The 17,947-nt window shown below is 57.5% G+C and overlaps 1 protein-coding gene across 1 annotated transcript in view; it reads right to left on the minus strand.

The window, feature by feature from the left end:
• The window catches only part of CROCC2 (ciliary rootlet coiled-coil, rootletin family member 2), a 212,359-nt gene that overhangs the window by 120,634 nt on the left and 73,778 nt on the right, over nucleotides 1–17,947 (minus strand). The window contains 2 exon segments of the mRNA XM_043522756.1: nucleotides 14,817–14,963; nucleotides 17,529–17,673. Coding sequence (XP_043378691.1) covers nucleotides 14,817–14,963; nucleotides 17,529–17,673 — 292 coding nt within the window.

Below are 17,947 nucleotides of genomic sequence, written 5' to 3' on the forward strand. Positions count from 1 at the left end.
GGTGCTCGAAGGGTCCTTCCTAGTCCCCTACGAGGGAGCCCGCTATCGGGTCTACTATTCCACAGGAGAGGCCCGGTGCTACCTCTGCCAATCAGCGGGGCATGTCCGAAGAGACTGCCCCTTGGCCCAGGTGGGGAGGGGTACCCGAGACCCCTGAGACCCAGCAGGACATCGGCTCCATCGTTGCCGACGCCCCTGGCCTCCCGACATCTGAAACCACCTCTCCTCCTGCTCGATCCACCGCTGCTCCTGCCCGGGCCCAAGAGACACCTCCCCTACAATGCCCAGACGAGCAAGGAAGCCCCGCCCTTGCTGTTAACAATCCAGCAGAGTCTATGGAGGAGGGTGCAGCAAAGATATTACCGGGCATGGGAGAGGGCCCGCCCCAAGGAGAACCGTCCCCGCCCTCATGCTGCCTCACCGTTACCCCCCGAGCCCCTGAACCATCACCTCTGCCCCCTGACATGACCCCTGCTAACCAGCCCCCAGACGATGCTATGGAGGGCTGGACCCTAGTCCAGGGAAAGCAAGGCAAGCGGAAGGCTTGAGCTCCGCTGCACCCATACGATGCAGAGGCCCCCCGGAAGACCAGGAAGGGAGGCACTGACACTGAGCCTTCCTCTATGCCCACAAGTGAGATCCATCCGCCGGTGTTGGGAGGGGAAGACAAAATAGCACTGGAAGGTAGAATCTCCCCTCCACAGGAGACCCTCCCCTCCGAGACCCCTGAGGAAGCCCCTTCTGCCCGAATATCACCCGAACCCCCCGCAAACCCCGAAGCGACCGTCGTAGCAGGTGCCAGAGGGAAGACCCCCGGGGTGGCAGAAGACGACCTCTCCTCCATGTATGAGGAGATCGAGGCCCTAGGTTTGACCCCTGTCACCCAGGGAGAGAATGACCTACTGCCGGCGGCCTCGATCTGGGCAACCTTACCCCAGTCCCCCTTTCCCCATGCTCCCTCCCCCTAACCGCCTTCCCGGGTGAGCACCCTGCAGAAGGTGGTCCACCACTTGATGCCATGGCTGCCAAATCCACCACAGAGCCTGTGCCTAGCATCACTGGGAGCTTCCTCCCCACCCCCTTAACCCTCGAATCTGTTCGGGAGGCACCACCTCTCAGCTGTTTGCCTCCCGAAGCCCAGAGCCTCGCCTCTGCCCCCACCCCAACCCTCACCCCGTCCCTGCCCAATCCACCTCCTCCTGTAATGCTATTGCCGCCCCTGGGGTTATTTCTTTCCCGTTTTTTGCAGATTCCCCCCAAGGAGCAGCCCTTGTATTTTCCTGCCGCCACCCATTAGGAGCTGCAATTTTCCCTCCGCCATCCCCTTCTACCCCAAGGCTTGAGACGGACCTAATAATTTTAGCCTGTCAGACGCCCCGTCGGTGGTCTGCACCCTGCCTGCCCACCTCAGCGGACCATGAGGCTGCACCAAGAGCCCCACCAGGGAATAACCCAGAAATAGCAACCCCACCCCCCCATGAGCTGCGACAAGCATTGCGAGAGTTTTTAGAAAACATCCGTGGCTCCCGCAACAGGGTACAGCTAGCTCTCCAGCTATGGGGGGACTTTGATCAAATTCTCCAGGCCATAAGGGCCCTTACAAAGGAGGGTAAAGGGACAGGAAGGCACGGTGCCGCGGCCTACGGGTGGGCCTGCAGCTTCCGTGACGATTTACTCACTTACGGGATGGGTCACGGATTGTTGCGCGACCCACCGGGGGCTGCGAACACCCCCGCCAACAAGGAACCCCCACCCCCCCAGCCCTCCGCATGACGCCTCTCATTATTGCAACTTTGAATACCAGGGACTCTAGGATGGCTCTCCACAGGTCCCAGGTGCTCTCTTACCTTCGGGAAGGGGGGTACTCTGTGGTTTTCCTGCAGGAGACCCATACGGATCCGACCGCCGAGGACAGCTGGCGGCTGGAGTGGGGGGCCGGGGTCTACTTCAGCCACTTCACGATTCGACAAGCTGGAGTGGCGACCCTGTTCTCCCCCAACCTGTGGCCCGAGGTGCTAGGGGTCACTGAGGCCGTGCCGGGCCACCTGCTGCATCTCCGAGTCTGTATGGAGGGGCTCGTGGTCAACCTCGTTAACATCTATGCCCCAACAACGAGCCCAAAGTGGCCGCAATTCTATCAGCGGGTGTCCGACTTCCTCAGCACCCTAGATTCTCACGAGTGCTTAGTCTTGGGAGGGGATTTTAACACCACCCTCGAGGAACAGGACCGTTCTCCTGGTGAGAGCTGAGCCCGACCACTGCGAACACTCTCCAAGAAATAGTCGAACATCACTCCCTAGTAGACGTCTGGCGTGACCACCACCCAGATGACACTTCCACGTTCACCTTTGTCCGGGTGGAGGCCCATTGGTCCCACCACTCTCGGTTGGACTGTATTTATTTATCCCGTTTCCATCTTTCACAGGCCCACTCCTCCAACATTCGTCCGGCCCCGTTTTCCGACCATCATCTAGCCACCATAACAGCCTCCCTCCGTGCAGAAAGGCCGGGGCCGGCCTATTGGCACTTTAACAACAGCCTGTTGGAGGATGAGGGCTTCGTGACGTCCTTCCGGGAGTTTTGGCTGGCCTGGTGAGAGCAGCGGCGTGCTTTTCCCTCAGCGCGGCGATGGTGGGATCTAGGGATGGCGCGTGCCAAGCTCTTCTGCCGTGACTACACCCGGGGCACCAGCCGACGGAGAAATGCAGCGATAGAGCAGTTGGAACGGGAGGTCTTAGAGATGGAGAGGCATCTGGCCGCCAGCCCCGAGGACCCGTTCCTCTGCGGAGCGTGCCGGGAGAAGCGGGAGGAGCTCCGGGCCCTCGAGGACCATAGGGCCCGAGGTGCTTTTGTTCGATCCATAAATCCGCCTCCTTCGGGAGATGGATCGCGGCTCCCATTTCTTGTACGCCCTGGAGAAAATGAGGGGGGCCAAGAAACACGTCACCTGCCTTCTAGCAGAAGACAGCACCCCCCTCAAGGATCCAGTGGAGATGTGTGGGAGGGACCGTGACTTCTACACAAGCCTTTTCTCCCCGGATCCGACCGCTCCTGGCGCTTGCAGGGTGCTCTGGGAGGAACTCCCTATGGTCAGCGCGGGCGACTGAGACCGACTACAGCTGCCTCTCACCCTGGCCGAGTTCTCGGAAGCCTTCCGTCGCATGCCCACCAATAAATCTCCGGGCATGGACGGGCTGACCGTGGAGTTCTACCGTGCGTTCTGGGACATCCTTGGCCCAGACCTGGCCACTGTCTGGGCCGAGTCTTTGCAGGGCGGGGTCCTCCCTCTGTCGTGCAGGCGAGCGGTGCTCGCCTTGTTGCCAAAGAGGGGGACCTGCGTGATTTACGAAATTGGCATCCCGTTTCGCTCCTTAGCACGGACTACAAAATCATAGCGAAAGCAATCTCGCTGCGGCTAGGGTCCGTGATGGCGGACGTGATCCACCCAGACCAGACCTATACCGTCCCGGGCCGCAGCATTTTTGACAACCTATTTCTTGTCCGAGACCTTTTGGAACTCGGGCGTAGAGACGGTCTGTCATTCGCCCTCCTGTCTCTTGATCAGGAGAAGGCGTTCGATACAGTGGACCATGGGTACCTCCTGGGCACTCTGCAGGCATTTGGATTCGGACCTCAGTTTGTGAGTTTTCTCCGGGTGCTGTACGCTTCCGTGGAGAGTCTGGTTAGGCTCAACTGGACCCTGACCGAACCGGTCAGCTTCGGGCGAGGAGTACAGCAGGAGTGCCCCCTCTCGGGCCGCTGTATGCTCTGGTGATCGAGCCCTTCCTCTGTCTCCTCCGCAGGAGCTTGACGGGGTTGGTGCTGCGGGAGCCGGAGCTGTGGCTGGTCCTGTTGGCGTATGCCGATGACGTGCTCCTCGTGGTCCAGGACCCGGGTGACTTGGCGCAGGTGGAGGCTTGCCAGGCCATCTATTCGGCAGCCTCCTCCACCCGAGTCAACTGGGTCAAGAGCTCTAGCTTGGCTGTGGGGGACTGGCTACAGGTGAGCTCCCTCCCACCCGCACTTCAGACCATCCGGTGGAGCGCGGGTCCGCTGCTCTACCTAGGCATTTACCTTTCTGCCATGCACCCTTCTCCGCCGGAGAACTGGCAAAATTTAGAAGGCGGGGTGATAGAGCGGCTCCAGAAATGGACGAGGCTACTCCGATGTCTCTCCCTCCGAGGGAGAGCACTGGTGCTTAACCAGCTAATCCTGTCCACGCTCTGGTACTGGCTCAACACCCTGGTCCCGGCCCCGGGTTTCCTGACCAACCTCCGGACATCGATTCTAGAGTTCTTTTGGTCAGGAATGCACTGGGCCCCTGTTGGGGTTCTTCATCTACCCCTGAAGGAAGGAGGGCAGGGCCTGAAGTGTCTGCACACTCAGGTCCATGTCTTCCGCCTCCAGGCCCTGCAGAGGCTCCTTTATAGTGCAGGTAGTTTGACATAGAGCATATTGGCGCACACCTTCCTGCGCCGCTTCCAAGGGCTCCAATACGACCGGCAGCTCTTTTATCTTTGTCCAAGAGGTTTTCCGCGAGACCTCTCTGGGCTGCCGGTCTTCTACCAGGACCTCCTCCGGACCTGGAAACTGTTTTCAACGATCAGGTCCGTGGTGGCCACCATGGGAGCAGATCTCCTCGCGGAGCCCCTGCTACACAACCCCCAGCTCCGTGTGCAGGCGGTGGAGTCCCGCTCAGTGAGCCAGAGTTTGGTCCTGGCGGAAGTCACGAGAGTCGGAAGACTTCCTGGACTACGACCAGGGAGACTGGCTGGATCCCCTGACGCTGGCTCGGCGCATGGGGCTCTCCAGACCTCGTACCCCCTGGTGCGTACTTCAGGAGGTGAAGGCTGCCTTGGTATCTCAACCAAGCCCTGCGTGAGGGCGCACCCCGCCCACCCTCTACCCAGGCCCGCCGGACCTTTCAATTGGGCCCCTACCCCGTAGATCCCAACAAACCCCTCACCCTTTCACTGCAAGCCAGCTGAATGAACTGCAGCTGGTCAGCTTCCAAATCGCGCCACGGAAATATCTATACACACTCACGCTTCACACATTGCCCACACCCTGGTGTCCCGCCCCGATACAAAGTGGCGGGACCTCCTGCCACCTTTGGAGGGTGAGCAACCCCAGTGGGCCAGCCTGTATTCCACCTTGGTCCCAAGGCCCATCGGGGACATTAGTTGGCAGCCGTGCTCACGGAGCTGTTAGCACGGGCATGTTTTTGACACCGTTCACCCCCATCCCAGATACTTGCCCTTTTTGCAATGTGAGGGAAACCCTGGCGCACGTATATTTAGAGTGTGCCAGGCTGCAGACCCTTTTCCGGCTCCTCACCAATATTTTATTATGCTTTTGGCTACACTTTTCCTCTCACCTTTTTATCTACACACTCCCCATCCGTGACCCCACAAAATCACGAGATCTCCTGGTTAACCTCCTCCTAGCCCTAGCTAAAACAGCCATTTATAAAACCAGAGAGGGGAGGTTGGGTAATGAAGCGTCCTGCGATTGTAGGGCTGTTTTCCGATCCTCAGTACATTCACGTATCCGGGCGGAGTTCCTCTGGGCGGCATCCACCGACTCCCTTGACGCCTTCGAGGAGCGGTGGGCGCTGTCCAAGGTTCTCTGCTCGGTGACCCCATCCGGTTCCCTCCGTCTGACCCTTTGATTGAGGGGAAGAGCGAGAGACCCCAGCCCCAGCCGTTGCCGCTGTGGATACCATCATCACTGTCACCTAGGATGGGTCCTATCACACATGGTGTACATCCCCCACACTCCCAAACCGCCCACCCCGCAGCCGTGCCCATCTTGTTGGGCACTCTCAGGAAAGGAATAATTGGTGACACTGGGCGTGGCACTAGGTAACTCGAGGGGGTGGAAGACCATGAGTGTCGAGGAAGCCCCCCCGCTCTAGGCCACCAGGTAACTCAGGAGGGTGGAAGACCACGAGTGTGGAGGAAGCCCCCCCGCTCTGGGCCCAGGCTAGCCTGAACACTTCTCCCTCCTGAAGGCTGCTGTGTTATACCTTGTGTTTGCTTTTGTTTTGTTGCATACTTTTGCTTTATCCTTTTTGGTGATTCCTTGTAAGTGTTACACAAATAAAATTCTTTTCTGCTTTAAAAAAAAATTACTCTCCTATAGCCCCCTGGCCTGGGCTTTTCTTACTTTTTGCCCCTGCTTCAGCTCTCCCCCCCCACCCCCAACCGGGCCAGATGCTTTTCCTTCGTTTCTGTTTTTTTTTGCTGTTTTTCTGCTGCCGTTCGAGTGCTGGTCAGCTGCCAGCTAGCTGCCAGCCCCCCGCCCTCCACCACCTGCCCTCAGACGCTGCTAGTGCTCCAGCTGAAACCCCCTGGGGGGGGACTGCCGACCTGCTCCCCGGAGGAGGAGAGTGGAAGCCCCTAGACCCAGCCGTTTGCTGTTTCTTTGTGGACCCGTACCCGGCCGAGAGTAAATTCTCTTATCTGTCCGGCATTCCACACAGCCTGGAAGAGAAGGCAGCCGACAGAAAAAACACCCAGGGAAGCTACGAACGATCGTGGAGGGGGCCGTAAGACTGAATAACTTTTGAACTGTACTCTCATGTGGGGGGAGGTTTTGACTGTGTCTTGACTGCATTTGTAGGGGCACAGGGGTTGTGGCATGGAGCTGCCCCCCGATCCATCGGTGCCCCCCCAACACTACTACAACTGTCACAGCCCCTCCACCGTCCGTCCCTGCTGGCAACCTGCCATCTGCCTCTGGATTCAGCTGCTCACCCTGATTCCACCGTCCGGACCAGAAACAACAGCCGATCAAACGAGACTCTTTGGACAAATGCGCGTTGGTTCACGTGCCCTCCCCCCCCCCGACTGTCCACCCCATAGTTTGCCCCTACTACCTGACCCCAACTCCTGTTTCCTCCCCCTGTCCAGTCCGACCCATTTGCCCCCGCCCCTGCCTGCAGCCCAACAGGAAGGAGTGGGTAATCTGCTTCCCCCTCTCCCCTCCTCCTTCCGGTGTCTCCCCTTCTCTCCCTGCTCACGATGGCGGGGAATGAGAGGGGTGAGGCCCCTCTAACAACCTCAGCTGCCCCTCCCCCACCTACCCCCCCGCCCAACCCCCAAGCCTCTCCCCCCACCACTGCTGCCAAAACACCTGCCACCGCCCCCGCTGGGGCATCGGCAGCAGAAGGCACTGGGGTCACTACCACCGCTGCCACTCCCCCCCCCCATATTCTAGGAGAGCCCCCTCAGGTGGCCGGAAAGGCCAGGGTGTGAAGAAGGGAAAGGGCCCCGCTACAACCACCAGGCCCTCCATGGCAGGGGTTGCCCCCACCGCTGCGGCCCCGTCATCGACCACGGCATCCCTCCCTGCTGTTCCCTCCATCAGCTCTGCAAGTGTCCCTCCCCTGGCCCCCAGGGTGTATACCCGGGCGGCGGCAGCCCCCCAACCTGCCGCCTTATCATCTCGCCCACCCACCGCCTCCGCTACCATCAATAGCAGCCGGGGCCCCTTTCCCACCATGACCAGGAAGCACGGCGTCCGTTGCCTCCTGGTGCCTGCCTCACCCCACGTGGAGACATATGTGCAGGCGTTGGCGAGGGTGGTAGGACCCACGGCTATTGTGGCGGCCTCCAAAATGTACGGGAAGGTTGTCTTTTTCTTAGCATCGGAGGCTGCCGCCCAGGAGGCGGTGGAGAAGGGCCTGGCAGTGCGGGGGGGTGTTCGTCCCCCAAAGCCGCTAGAGGACCTGGGCGTCTGCCTAGTCTTAACCTCCGTCCCTCCTTTTTTACCCAATGCCGCCCTGTTACCTGCTCTCTCCACCCTGCGGAAACCCGTTTCTGTCATCAGCCCTCTCCAGTTGGGTTGCAAGGACCCCACCCTCCATCACGTCCTCTCGTTCCGCAGGCAAGTGCAGCTTCTACCACCGCCAGCGGTGCGTGACGGAGAGGCGCTCGAGGGGTCCTTCCTAGTCCCCTACCAGGTAGCCCGTTACCAGGTCTACTACTGTACGGGAGAGGCCTGGTGCTACCTCTGCCGATCAGCGGGGCATGTCCAAAGAGACTGTCCCTTGGCCCGGCGGGGAGAGGCACCCGAGACCCCTGAGACCCGGCAGGACATCGGCTCCGTCGTTGCCGACGCCCTTGGCCACCCGGTACCTGAAACCACCTCTCCTCCTGCTCGATCCACCACTACTCCCACCTGGGCCCAAGGGACACCTCCCCTACAACGCCCAGACGAGCGAGGGAGCTCCGCTCTCGCTGCTAACAATCTAGCAGAGCCTATGGAGGAGGGTACAGCGAAGATATTACCGGGCATGGGAGAGGGCCCGCCCCAAGGGGAACCCTTCCTCCCTCATGCTGCCTCATCGTTACCCCCCTGAGCCCCGGAGCCATTGCCTCTGCCCCTCAACACGACCCCTGCTAACCAGCCCCCAGACGATGCTATGGAGGGCTGGACCCTAGTCCAGGGAAAGCAAGGCAAGCGGAAGGCTCGAGCTCCGCTTTACCCATCTGATGCAGAGGCCCCCCAGAAGACCAGGAAGGAGGGCACTGACACTGAGCCTTCCACTCTGCCCACGAGTAAGATCCATCCGCCAGTGGCAGGTGGGGAAGACACGATAGCACTAGAAGGTAGGATCTCCCCTCCATGGGAGACCCTCCCCTCTGAGACCCCTGGGGAAGTCTCTTCTGCCCAGACATCACCCGAAACCCCCGTGAACCCTGTGGCGACAGTCAAGGCAGGTGCCAGAGGGGAGACCCGCAGGGTGGCGGAAGGTGACCTCTCCTCCATGTATGAGGAGATCGAGGCCCTAGGTCTGACCCTGGTCACCCAGGGAGAGGATGACCTTCTGCCAGCTGGCCTCGATCTGAGCAACCTCACTCCAGTCCCCCTTTCCCCATGCTCCCTCCCCCAACCGCCTTCCCGGGCGGGGACCCTACAGGAGGTAGTCCACCACCTGATGCCGTGGCTGCCAAATCCACCACAGATCCTGCACCTGGCATCACTGGGAGCCCCCTCCCTACCCCCTTAACCCTCGAATCTGATCGGGAGACACCACCTTTCAGCTGCTTGCCTCCCGAAGCCCAGAACCTCGCCTCTGCCCCTGCCCCTACCCCTGTCCCTGTCCAATCCACCTCCTCCTGTAATGCTATTGCCACCCCTGGGGTTATTTCTTTCCTTTTTCTTGTGGATCCCCCGCAAGGAGCAGACTTTGCATTTTCCTGCTGCGACCCTTAGGAGCTGCAATTTTCCCTCCGCCATCCCCTTTTACCCCAAGGCTTGAGACAGACCTAATAACTTTAGCCTGTCAGACGCCCCGTCAGTGGTCCGCACCCTGCCTGCCCGCCTCAGTGGACCACGAGGCTGCACTAAGGGCCCCGCCAGGGAATAATCGAGAAATCGCAACCCCACCCCCCCATGAGCTGCGAAAAGCATTGCGGGAGTTTTTAGAAAACACCCGTGGCTCCCGCAACAAGGTACAGCTAGCTCTCCAGTGATGGGGGGACTTTGACCAAATCCTCCAAGCCACAAGGGCCCTCATAAGGGAGGGTAGAGGGACAGGAAGGTAAGGTGCTGCAGCCTACGGGCGGGTCCGCAGCTTCCGTGATAATTTATTTACTTACGGGACGGGTCACAGATTGTTGAGCGACCCGTTGGGGGCCACGAACACCCCTGCCAACAAGGAACCCCCACCCCCCAGCCCTCCTCATGACGCCTCTCATTATCGCAACTTTGAACACGAGGGGCCGTTGGATGGCTCGCCGCAGGTCCCAGGTGCTCTCTTTCCTTCGGGAGGGGGGATACTCTGTGGTTTTGCTGCAGGAGACCCATACAGATCCGATCGCCGAGGACAGCTGGCGGCTGGAGTGGGGGACGGGGTCTACTTTAGCCATTTCATGATTCGACAGGATGGAGTGGTGACCCTGTTCTTCCCCGACCTACAGCCTGAGGTGCTAGGGGTCACTGAGGCCATGCCGGGCCACCTGTTGCATCTCCGGGTCCGTATGGAGGGGCTCGTGATCAACCTTGTTAACAACTATGCCCTGACAACGAGCCTGAAGCGGCCGCAATTCTATCAGCGGGTGTCCGCCTTCCTCAGCACCCTAGATTCTCACGAGTGCCTAGTCCTGGGAGGGGACTTTAATACCACCCTCAACGAGCAGGACCGCTCGGGGGCCGAGCTCAGCTCAGCGGCCGAGCTGAGCTCGGCTGCTGCAAACATTCTCCGAGAAATAGTCGAACATCACTCCCTAGTGGACGTCTGGCATGACCACCACCCGGATGACACTTCCACATTCACCTTTGTCTGGGTGGAGGCCCATTGGTCACACCACTCCCGTTTGGACCATATTTATTTATCCCGTTTCCATCTTTCACGAGCCCACTCCTCCAACATTTGGCTGGTCCCATTCTCTGACCATCATCTAGCCACCATAACAGCCTCCCTCCGTGCAGAGAGGCCGGGGCCGGACTATTGGCACTTTAACAACAGCCTGTTGGAGGATGAGGGCTTCGTGACGTCCTTCCGGGAGTTTTGGCTGGCCTGGCGAGAGCACCCGGGGCACCAGCTGACGGAGAAATGCGGCAATAGAGCATTTGGAACGGGAGGTCTTAGAGATGGAGAGGCGTCTGGCCGCCAGCCCCGAGGACCCGTTCCTCTGCGGAGCGTGCCGGGAGAAGCGGGAGGAGCTCCGGGCCCTCGAGGACCATAGGGCCCGAGGTGCCTTTGTTCGATCCCGCATCCGCCTCCTTCGGGAGATGGATCACGGCTCCCATTTCTTGTACGCCCTGGAGAAAATGAGGGGGGCCAAGAAACAAGTCACCTGCCTTCTAGCAGAAGACAGCACCCCCCTCAAGGATCCAGTGGAGATGTGTGGGAGGGACCGTGACTTCTACACAAGCCTTTTCTCCCCGGATCCGACCGCTCCTGGCGCTTGCAGGGTGCTCTGGGAGGAACTTCCTATGGTCAGCGTGGGCGACCGAGACCGACTACAGCTGCCTCTCACCCTGTCCGAGTTCTCGGAAGCCCTCCGTCGCATGCCCACCAATAAATCTCCGGGCATGGACGGGCTGACCGTGGAGTTCTACCACGTGTTCTGGGACATCCTTGGCCCAGACCTAGTCACTGTCTGGGCCGAGTCTTTGCAGGGCGGGGTCCTCCCTCTTTCGTGGAGGCGAGCGGTGCTCGCCTTGTTGCCAAAGAAGGGGGACCTCCGTGACTTAAGAAATTGGTGTCCCATCTCGCTCCTTAGCACGGTCTACAAAATCGTAGCGAAAGCAATCTCGCTGCGGCTAGGGTCCGTGATGGCGGACGTGATCCACCCAGACCAGACCTACACTGTCCCGGGCCGCAGCATTTTTGACATCCTATTTCTAGTCCGAGACCTTTTGGAACTCGGGCGTAGAGACGGTCTGTCATTCGCCCTCCTGTCTCTTGATCAGGAGAAGGCGTTCGATACAGTGGACCATGGGTACCTCCTGGGCACTCTGCAGGCTTTTGGATTCGGACCTCAGTTTGTGAGTTTTCTCCGGGTGCTGTACGCTTCCGTGGAGAGTCTGGTTAGGCTCAACTGGACCCTGACCGAACCAGTCAGCTTCGGGCGAGGAGTACAGCAGGGGTGCCCCCTCTCGGCACTCTGTACACTCTGGCAATCGAGCCCTTCCTCTGTCTTCTCTGAAGGAGGTTGACAGGGTTGGTGCTGCGGGAGCCGGAGCTGCGGCTGGTCCTGTTGGCGTATGCCGATGACGTGCTCCTCGTGGTCCAGGACCTGGGCGACTTGGCGCAGGTGGAGGCTTGCCAGGCCATCTATTCGGCAGCCTCCTCCGCCCGAGTCAACTGGGTCAAGAGCTCTAGCTTGGTGGTGGGGACTGGCAACAGGTGAGCTCCCTCCCACCCGCGCTTCAGACCATCCGGTGGAGCGCGGGTCCACTGCTCTACCTAGGCGTTTACCTTTCTGCCACGCACCCTCCTCCGCCAGAGAACTGGAAAAATTTAGAAGGCGGGGTGATTGAGCGGCTCCGGAAATGGATGAGGCTACTCCGATGTCTCTCCCTCCGAGGGAGAGCACTGGTGCTTAACCAACTAGTCCTGTCCATGCTCTGGTACCAGCTCAACACCCTGGTCCCGGCCCCGGGTTTCCTGACCAACCTCCGGACATCGATTCTAGAGTTCTTTTGGTCAGGAATGCACTGGGCCCCTGTTGGGGTTCTTCATCTACCCCTGAAGGAAGGAGGGCAGGGCCTGAAGTGTCTGCACACTCAGGTCCATGTCTTCTGCCTCCAGGCCCTGCAGAGGCTCCTTTATAGTGCAGGTAGTTCGACGTGGAGCATATTGGCGCATGCCTTCCTGCGCAACTTCCAAGGGCTCTGATACGACTGGCAGCTCTTTTATCTTTGTCCGAGAGGTTTTCCGCGAGACCTCTCCAAGCTGCTGGTCTTCTACCAGGACCTCCTCCGGACCTGGAAACTGTTTTCAATGACCAGGTCTGCAACGGCCACCGTGGGAGCAGCTCTCCTTGCGGAGCCCCTGCTACACAACCCCCAGCTCTGTGTGCAGGTGGCGGAGTCCCGCTCAGTGCGCCAGAATTTGGTCCTGGCGGAAGTCACGAGAGTCGGAGACCTCCTGGACTACGACCGGGGAGACTGGCTGGATCCCCTGATGCTCGCTAGGAGCATGGGGTTCTCCAGACCTCATACCCCCCAGCGTGTACTTCAGGAGGTGAAGGCCACTTTGACGCCCGCTGCTCGGGCTTATCTCAACCGAGCCCTGCGCAAGGGCGCACCCCGCCCACCCTCTACCCCAGGCCCACCGGACCTTTCAATTGGGCCCCTACCCCATAGATCCCAACAAACCCCTCACCCTTTCACTGCGAGCCGGCTGCATGAACTGCAACTGGTCAGCTTCCAAACCGTGCCAAGGAAACATCTATACACACTCACGCTTCACACCCTTCACGCCCTCACCCTGGTGTCCCACCCTGATACAAAGTGGTGGGACCTCCTGCCACCTTTGGAGGGTGAGCAGCCCCAGTGGGCCAGCCTGTATTCCACCTTGTTCCCGATGCCCGTCGGGGACATCAGTTGGGCTCCTTCACGGAGCTGTGAGCACGGGCGTGATTTTGACGCGCTTCACCCCCATTCCAGATACTTGCCCTTTTTGCAACGTGAGGGAAACCCTGGCACACGTATATTTAGAGTGTGCCAGGCTACAGCCCTTTTTCAGCTCCTCACGAATATTTTATTACGCTTTTGGCTGCATTTTTCCCCTCACCTTTTCATTTACACACTCCCCATCCGTGGCCCCACAAAGTCATGGGATCTCCTGGTTAACCTCCTCCTAGCCCTAGCTAAAACAGCCATCTATAATACCAGAGAGAGGAGGTTAGCCGATGAAGCTTCCTGCGACTGTAGGGCCATTTTCCGATCCTCAGTACACTCACGTATCCGGGCGGAGTTCCTCTGGGCAGCGTCCACCGACTCCCTTGACGCCTTTGAGGAGCAGTGGGCGCTGTCCGAGGTTCTCTGCTCGGTGACCCCATCCGGTTCCCTCCGTCTGACCCTTTGATTGAGGGGAAGAGCGAGAGACCCCAGCCCCAACCATTGCCGCTGTGGATACCATCATCACAACCACCTAAGAGGGGCCCTTTCACACGTGGGTGTACGCGCCCCCCCCCCAAACTGCCCACCCCGCAGCCTTGCCCATCTTGTTGGGCACTCTCAGGAGAGGAATAGTTGGTGACACTGGGCGTGGCACTAGGTAACTCGAGGGGGTGGAAGACCATGAGTGTCGAAGAAGCCCCCCTGCTTTGGGCCCAGGCAAGCCTGAACACTTCTCTCTCCTGAAGGCTGCTGTGTTATACATTGTGTTTGCTTTTGTTTTGTTGCATAGTTTTGTTTTATTTTCTTTGGTGATTTGTGTAAGTGTGTTATGCAAATACATTTTTTTCTGCTTCAAAAAAAAAATTACTCTCCTATAGCCATCTGGCCCGACCCTGTCACACAGCATACTGTTCAAGGACAAGGCGAAATTTGTGCCTTGGGAAAGTTTTTAACCTAAATTGGTAAAAATAAGCTTAGGGGGTCTTTCATGCGGGTCCCCAAATCTGTACCTTAGTGTTCAGAGTGGGGACGGAACCCTGACAGGGGCACAGGGGCAGAGTGCAGGGCGGGGTTCTGTGAGGGGCACAGGAGCAGAGCACAGGGCGGGTGAGGGTGAGAGGCACAGGGCCAGAGCACAGGGCCGGGCTCTGAGAGGGGCACAGGGGCAGGGCAGAGAGCAGGGGTGTTTATGATTGGCACAGGGGCAGAGCACAGGGCCAGGTTGTGTGAGGGGCATAGGGGCAGCACAGAGGACATAGGTGGGTGTTTATGATGGGCACAGGGGGTGCGTGGGTGGGGCTGTGTGATGGACACAGGGCTAGCATGGAGGGTGTAGGCTGGGGTGTTTGTGAGGGGCACAGGAGCAGAGTGCAGGGCGGGGGTGTGTGATGGGCACAGGAGCAGAGTGCAGGGCAGGGGTGGGTAAGGGGCACGGGGCAGAGTGCAGGGTGGGGTTGTGTGATGGGCACAGGGATAGCACGGAGGGTGTAGGCTGAGGTGCTTTTGAGGGGCAGAGCGCAGTGCTGGGTTGTGTGATGGGCACAGGGGCAGAGCACAGGGCAAGGGTGTTTATGATGGGCATGGGGCAGAGCACAGGGCAAGGGTGGCTGAGGGGCACAGGGGTAGCATGGAGGGTGTAGGCTGGGGTGTTTGTGAGGGGCACAGGGGCAGAGCGCACATGAGGTGAGTGCAGGTGCTGCAGTGGAGGCCATGGGCAGCATAAGGCCTGTTACCTGCAGGAGAAGGCGGTTGAGGTTGACCTTGTCCTGGGCAAGACCTTCAGTCAGAGCCCCCATCTTGGCCAGAGAGTCTCTCAGCTTGGAGTCTTCCGATCTCAGCTTGTTTATGGCTAGTTCTAGCTCAGCACTGTTGGCCTTGGCCTGGGGAGAAGGGAGACCTCAGCACTTAGACACTGTCTGGGAGTTTTCCAACCACAGTGAGGTAAAACCTTCCTTGCCCCAGAGATTCAGGAGCTCCTGCTCCACCCTGGTGACGAACTGAGGTGAAGTGTGAGGAGGTCTCTTGGCTGGGTTCTGTGATACACGCTGGGGTTGAAGCACTGATATCAGCAGGGTTTGGGATGCTCTGAGCTCATCTGGTGGGAAGCCAGCGGTCAGGCTGCTACAGCTGCAGATAGCCCTATGTGGTTCATAGGGAGTAGACCTGGGCAACCTGTGAGCCAAATCCCACAGTCCTTCCTCGTTCAAAACTCCCATTGAACTCACCCAATGAGTGCCCAATGCCTCCTGCAACTTGTGTCCCCACAGCAGGGTACATCCCAACAGCACTGTTCAACCCCCAGTTCAGACTGGGATGCTACAGCTTTCTGGTCTTTGCAAGGCTGTATTCGATACTAACAAGATTTGTTACCAGCTTCCCACTGTCACTGCGGAGCCTCGGAAATTCTCAGCCAGCCCACTGGCTACTGATGCATTAACGAGAATTCCTCTTGGGGGCTTGCCTCCCATGCCAGCTCTGCCACACTTGAACCCTACAGCTCATTCCACCCACAGACAAGACCAGCATGTGGGTGCTGGTCTCTTTCACTAGCCCGCCACTGTTACTAAGCGCCGTAAATTAGACCTGCAAATTCTTCCTGATGGACCCTTTGGGCAAGGTCCACTCTGCAGGGTCAGCTAGCAATCCAGCAGACTGCACCCACATTGATGGGGCATGGCACTTTGGCCCCTGCAAAGGAATTGTTGACAGCGCTCTGTATGATATTACTCATCCAGGGTTAGGACATTTTTAAAAAGCTCTCCCACCCATTCTATCCTCCGCTTACTGCTAGTCGCTTTCCAGGATTTCCTAGAAGACTGAACACTATTGAGTGAGACAGGAAAACCCTTCTTTACTGGGGAAAAAAACATGTTCCCCAGTCTGGACATCCCCTGCCCCACTGAAGATGAAGTTTGGATCTGATATGGTTGTTGCAAGGCAGTGCTATTATTATGTGGCAAGTAATATACTAGTTTGGAAAAGTTAGTCCCTCTGAAAATGCTGCCTAACAGAATTCTTGGTGCGTGGATTTAGCTCTGGGCAGATCATTCTGCTATCCTCACAGGGATGGCTGCTGCTCAGTAGGTACTCACTGGAGCCCAGTTTAACACCCACTGACTTCAACAGGCATTGGGTCATGCCTGTGGTGGCATGTTATTTCCAAGCAAAGAAATTAACTTGTAATACATTTTCCATTTTGAAATATTAGCTCCTAATGATATCATGCCATGCACTGGCATCTCACCCCCCCAGCCCCCCCACCCCCCGAGTCCTATCCTCCTAGCCCCTATGGCTGTGTGAGAAAATAATGCCAATGGGCAAGGACTTTGTGCCCCCGGCTTGCCATATGACTTAGCCAGTGTCACTCCCGCCTTCAGGCTGGAAGACTGGGTGGGATTACAACACAGCCTCAGTGACTTCAGAGTAGGGCGGGGTGAATAACGGATTATTCATTTTGTTTCCGAAAAATCAGAAAAAAAACATTGTTTTGGGTTGACCCGAAAATTTAATTTTTTGACAAAAATAAAATTGGGGGGGGAATTCACTTTTGATCAAATGAAACATTTCATTTTGAACGTTCCACATTTTTTAATCTTTTAAAAATTCAACAAAATTTCTAAATGAAAACTCAATTCAAACAATCAAAATGTTTCGCTTCAAAAATGCTGAAACTTTTGAATGTTGAAATTTCAACTTTTTCAAAAGGAAATTTTTCAGGCCTAAGCAATTCAGTGTCGCTGACACAAATCTGCGAATCATTTTGGTGTCACCAAATCTGCATTTTTTGCTGAAACAAGTTTCAACCAAAAATACCCATCTGGTTCTACTTAGGAGCCCACATCTCACTGAAAGGCAATGGGACTCATGCTCCTAAAGTAGGTGGGTGGTTTTGAAAATCCCAGCTCCATGGATTCAGGTCTCCTACTTGGATTTGGGTTCATGGTCTCTGCTGATAATGCAGTTCAGACCCAGAGTGATGCTTCGCCATCAGAGATGCTGTTGTTCATACCAGGTACATTAGCATTCTGTCAGTCAAGTTCTCATGGGCAGCCAGGTGGAAACTAAGGATCCACTTGCATTTTCCCACTGAAGATGGGATCACAGGTTGATGACCCCAGGCCCAGGGCTCTCTGGGTGATAAGTTACTGACTGTTCTGTTTGGCTGCCAGCCACTACCTGGCAATAGGATCTAGCTCATCACTTCTAAGTACTTTGAAAAAAGCTGAGAAAGAACAGTGCTGTCTCTAAGGTGCCACAAGTACTCCTTTTCTTTTAACAGTGCTGTAGAAACCCAAACTCTGTCCCCCAGAGGAGGTGAACTGACAGGAGAAGTAGTGGTGAGATAGATGAGGAAAAATGCCTTCAGTAAGGGAGCAGATTGGCCTGTAAGCTCATGAGAAAGCTGATTGCTAGCCAAGCTCCTAGGAGACCATCACCATTCTTACTTTAGACAGAGCACAGCTTACACCTTCCTTCTCATTCTCCAGCACGTCCTTCTCCAGAATGGCTTGGTTCAAGGACTCCTTTACTACCACCAGCTCCTTCTTCAAGGCTGAGGTCTTCTCTTCTAACTGTTCCAGGGACCTCTGCCTGCAGGAGTCACGCAAAAGGGAGGAAAATGAATTAGGGCCTCATTTCTCTGCTGGCCTGCACTGTTTGCCACGTGAGTGCCATGTGGCTGTGAATGCTGCCATTCTGATCTGGGAGGAGTTTCCGCTTCCTTCGCATCATTGTAAATGACTAGCCAGGCTTACTCCCCCATGGCAACGAAGCCCACAGTCATGTACATTGTGAGCAGCTCCCCAGCCACGCCTGCTTCACCGCCACCTTTCAGTTGAGGCTGCACCTCAGCCCTGCATCATCA

This window comes from Chelonia mydas, chromosome 9, assembly GCF_015237465.2.
Source record: "Chelonia mydas isolate rCheMyd1 chromosome 9, rCheMyd1.pri.v2, whole genome shotgun sequence".
NCBI lineage: Eukaryota > Metazoa > Chordata > Testudines > Cheloniidae > Chelonia > Chelonia mydas.